The sequence below is a fragment of the Amphimedon queenslandica genome, unplaced genomic scaffold (genome assembly GCF_000090795.2).
Source record: "Amphimedon queenslandica unplaced genomic scaffold, v1.1 AMPQUscaffold_11260, whole genome shotgun sequence".
Taxonomy (NCBI): domain Eukaryota; kingdom Metazoa; phylum Porifera; class Demospongiae; order Haplosclerida; family Niphatidae; genus Amphimedon; species Amphimedon queenslandica.
This window is the reverse complement of record NW_003548497.1, coordinates 4,657-8,906: the sequence shown is the minus strand read 5'-3', so window position 1 is coordinate 8,906 and position 4,250 is coordinate 4,657. Positions and strand designations below refer to the sequence as shown.

At 37.7% G+C, this 4,250-nt stretch overlaps 1 protein-coding gene across 1 annotated transcript in view; it reads left to right on the top strand.

Moving 5' to 3' along the window:
* The first annotated feature begins 1,705 nt into the window (after window positions 1–1,705).
* The window catches only part of LOC100635876 (WD repeat-containing protein 3-like), a 6,297-nt gene continuing 3,752 nt past the window's right edge, over window positions 1,706–4,250 (top strand). Inside the window, exons 1-7 of the mRNA XM_011409819.2 lie at window positions 1,706–1,737; window positions 1,783–1,855; window positions 1,912–1,968; window positions 3,010–3,126; window positions 3,269–3,364; window positions 3,417–3,470; window positions 4,100–4,180. Coding sequence (XP_011408121.2) covers window positions 1,706–1,737; window positions 1,783–1,855; window positions 1,912–1,968; window positions 3,010–3,126; window positions 3,269–3,364; window positions 3,417–3,470; window positions 4,100–4,180 — 510 coding nt within the window. The remainder of the gene's footprint in view (window positions 1,738–1,782; window positions 1,856–1,911; window positions 1,969–3,009; window positions 3,127–3,268; window positions 3,365–3,416; window positions 3,471–4,099; window positions 4,181–4,250) is intronic.

Below are 4,250 nucleotides of genomic sequence, written 5' to 3'. Positions count from 1 at the left end.
CACGTACCAACTTGCTTTTTTTAGCAGTAATATGTGCTGGAAGGCAACCCTTAAGTTTGGCAATAAGATCACTGGAGAACTCTGTCACAGTAGAATCATTATGTATATCTTGGCCATCTTTCATCCACAGCTCCATCCTTTTAGCCAAAGCCATCGCATCTTTTGCAGATGATGTAGGTAATTTAAAGCCTTCGTCTGATAATACCAAGTCTATAGCTTCCAGTACCATTAATACTGCTGGAGAACTTGTTGTTTGGCGCTCCATAGCTTCGCTTCTCTCTGGTGTACTACAGGTGGCCATTTTGCGCTTAATAACTTTAATAACTTTTAATAAACATTAAACAATAACCATAGTAACGATAACACGGATCATACACGGAATAAAATTAAAACGGGGAAGTTTCCAATCCCGGTCTGTGTAGTATATCTATGCCCGTGGGTGGGTCTGGCAAATTGACCATACTCCGCTCGTTCTGGTTCACCCAAAAATGGGTGAACCAAATTTTTTTGCTCTACTTAACCCAGAAACAGGTGAATTGATACAGTAACTCTTGACTCTTCTCTTCTACTACCTTCTTCTTAAGTGACAAAAAGCTAGAGGAACAGCTGTGACAAATTATACATCTTCTCCTTCTCACGGCCCGCTTGATCTATGCCAATTAAAGGACTACCAAAGCTCTCTTCCGAAAGATCACCATATCTATCAAGTAAAAGAAGCCTTTTAGGTCCTGCTCTTGAGCTCTGCCAGAAAGAAGCAAGCATTCACTTGATGCATCCACTTCACCCATTTTTGGGTGAACCAGAACGGGCGGAGTATGGTCAATTTGCCAGACCCACCCGTAGGCACGGAGGGTGTGGTCTGGCTACGCGAGACTAACCCACTCCCCCCCCACGTATTTTGGGCGTATACTCAACGCACTCATACAATATGATATAGCATAAAAATGAGCCTAAAAGGCCCCCTATCTCATCTGTAAAGCTCTATCCAACCTGTAAAATGCTAGTCCTGGTCCTCCTGGAAGGATTATTGACAAAGGAAAGCAGAAAAGACTGTCTCTTGCTAGCCATGGTAATTATTCATGACTAAAAATGATGTCATTAATTAAATTTTCATTTCCAGCCAAAATTTTTTGTCGGGCATTGCCCGTCCATGCCCAACCCTGCCGCCGCCTATGGTGTTGAGTAGAGTGGATCATTCTTTGTGATTACTTTACTCCCTGGCATCATGTTGGTTAATGCAGCTGCTATTACATGTAGATCCATTTTCAGAATCTGATGGTGTTGGGCACTTTGGAGTTTGGATACACTGGAAGCTACAGTTATATAAAACTTCTACCTTTATGCTTCTACTGTGCTTGTAGATGACTATCATTCTTATCATTATTATTTTTATAAAAGTAGTAGTATCATCAGTTTTAATAGTGCTCATTCTTAGTAATTGACATTATCATTTATTAGTTTCATTTTATACTGTCTATTGCCCTATATTATTCTGATATATTAAGTCCCCATACACCAGGTATTTCAGTTAATCTTTGGTTACTTTCATGCTTTGAGCAACATATTAATTTAATTAATCTGCCAATTTTTCTCGCTGTAATAATGATAATAATTTTTGCAGTCTTTACCTAATCAGCACTGTTTATTTTTTATTTTATTAATCAATAGGAAGAGGCTCAGTGCTGTTCATGTTAAAACATTAAAAATGTCAGAAGACGTCCTCTGCCTCAAATACAGGTGAGGGTTGGTGGGTGTGGCTAGTTATTAAGTCTCCGCCCACAGTCCTAACGATAAGTTCCTTGCTCTATCATTACTGGATTCAACTGTGAAGCTGTTCTTTGCTGATTCACTAAAAGTAAGTGTCCTCTATTTATAGAATTATTTATGATGACGTAATGTTACTATTTATAGTTTTATCTCTCCTTATATGGTCATAAACTACCCGTACTTGGAATGGACATATCAAGTGTAAGTTAATTAATTAATTAACGTATAGCTAGAAATTTCTGTGGCCCAAAATTTCTGCAAATTGCCAAAAAATGGCTTTTGCGGATTTTATTTTTGCAAATCCACTTGATCACACTACTGATCAATGGCTGCTCTTCACTACTTACCAGAACTATAGCTGATGATGACACAAAGCTCTATCAGGATATTAGGCAAGATAGGATTATTTTACTCTTTGACTGGAAATTGCACTGGAATAGTGCCAAGAACACGCCATGTGCTTCACTAATCACTATAATTATTACACTGAGAAAAGGCGTGGCGAGCCACACCTTTAATTTATCTATTTTTGAGGATTTAATTTTTGCGATTTTGTTCAAATTCACAAAATTCGCAAAAATTTTGGGCCACAGAAATTTCTAGCTATACGGTAACTACACAGTATAGCCTCTCTTAATGGACACTCTCTATAGCGTACACCTCTATTTAACGGACAGCACCTAGTGTACCAATTACATTCCTTACTGTATAAAATAACCTCCACATAAAGGACACCTCTGTATAACAGAGACACTTTCAAAGTGTCCATTATATAGAGGCTACAGGGGCGTATCTAGGAATTAGGGAAGCAGGGTGCTGAGGGCACGCGAAGCGTGCCGAGATTTTGGCCACACCCACTTTTACGGCAGTAAAACGGCCTTTTCCTGCATTTTCGTCAATTACGGGTGGGGCCAAGATCATTTCAAGCATACTGCTATGTTACTGGTACTTCTGATTGCTCCTTAAAGCACTGGAAACTGCTGAAATCATGATCAGGGGGCTAGATAACTTTGTTAAGAGGCTTGGTAGTGATGCAAGAGTCCAGGACTTCAATAATTTTTTCTGAGCCCAGCCCTGAGGGGGGTGCTCAAGCCCCCTCAGCCCCCCCCCTAAATACGCCTCTGAGGCTAGTCCGTACATGTACATGTAGTCCAGCCTGTCTGGAGGTGTGTGTGTGTATAAGTAATGTAATACCTGAGGACTGAGATATCTGTATATACAGTTCTTGTATTCCCTCTGCAGGACAGTAGTCTACTGGTGACTGGTTCTGCTGATAAGAATATTCGTATTTGGGGAACTGATTTTGGTGATTGTCACAAGTCAATATTTGGACACACTGACAGTATCATGGACGTGAAGGTAGTCATTTTAACTTTTAAAACTGTCTGGATTTAATGAGAAAGCTAAATTAACATTACGTTAAGTGTGAATGAACTTTTAAAAATAACTCATTATGTGGGTGTAGTTTATTAATATTCATTATTATTGTTATTATTATTAGTTTGTCCCTGGTACTCACTTGTGTTTCTCCATCAGTAAGGACAGGACACTGAAACAATGGGACTGTGATAACTTTGAACTGATACAGACACTTAAAGTTAATGATTAATTAATTAATTGTTTATTAATTTTTTTATTGTTTCTTGTAGGGCCATCAGTCTGAGATATGGTCACTAGTTGTATCTAATGATGGAAACACTGCAGTAAGTGACTGCATGTACATATATATCAGGAAATGTAATAAAATTTGGGGTCATTTCGGAGCCATTTCTTGAAAAAACCATGGGCTATAGCCTTGGGTATTTTTCAAAAATTGGCCGATTTCTTAAAATGGCCATAACTTGAAATTTTTTTGTCAGAATCAGCTCAAACTTTCTACACAGTATAAGGACATTAATATGTATCAGAAAATGTAATGAAAATGGAGAATCTCTTCTTTTTAATTTTGGCGAACTAAAGTCCCTGTATTATAGTACAGGGACTTTAGTCCAATTTTGAGCTATTTTAAAAGTTTGTAAAAATTTAAACTTGATTGGAATCAGTTCAAACTTTCTACGCAACATAAGAACATGTATATGTATCAGAAAATGGAATACTGTATACTAGCTGGTTTATTTTCGCGGTGGAAATTTTTAAAAATCTTGCATTTCTATAATTTTGTGGAATTAATTTTCGCGAATTGCTTGCAGACTGCACACGTGACAATAGAGAGCAGAATTTTGCAGTGAAAATTTTTTACAACTGATCACAAACTGTGAAATTCGTGAAAATATTTTACCATGAAAATAAACCGGTATATGGTATTCTATTAATAATCTCTTCACTCCGTTAGGTGACTGGGTCTCATGACCTCTCAATTAGGACGTGGTGCTGCACTCAAGAGCCACTGGTACTGTCAGAAGAAAAGGAAAATGTAAACCACACCCACATAATTAATTAAATCAATATTCACCATAAAACAAATCATTTTATTCTATTTTTCA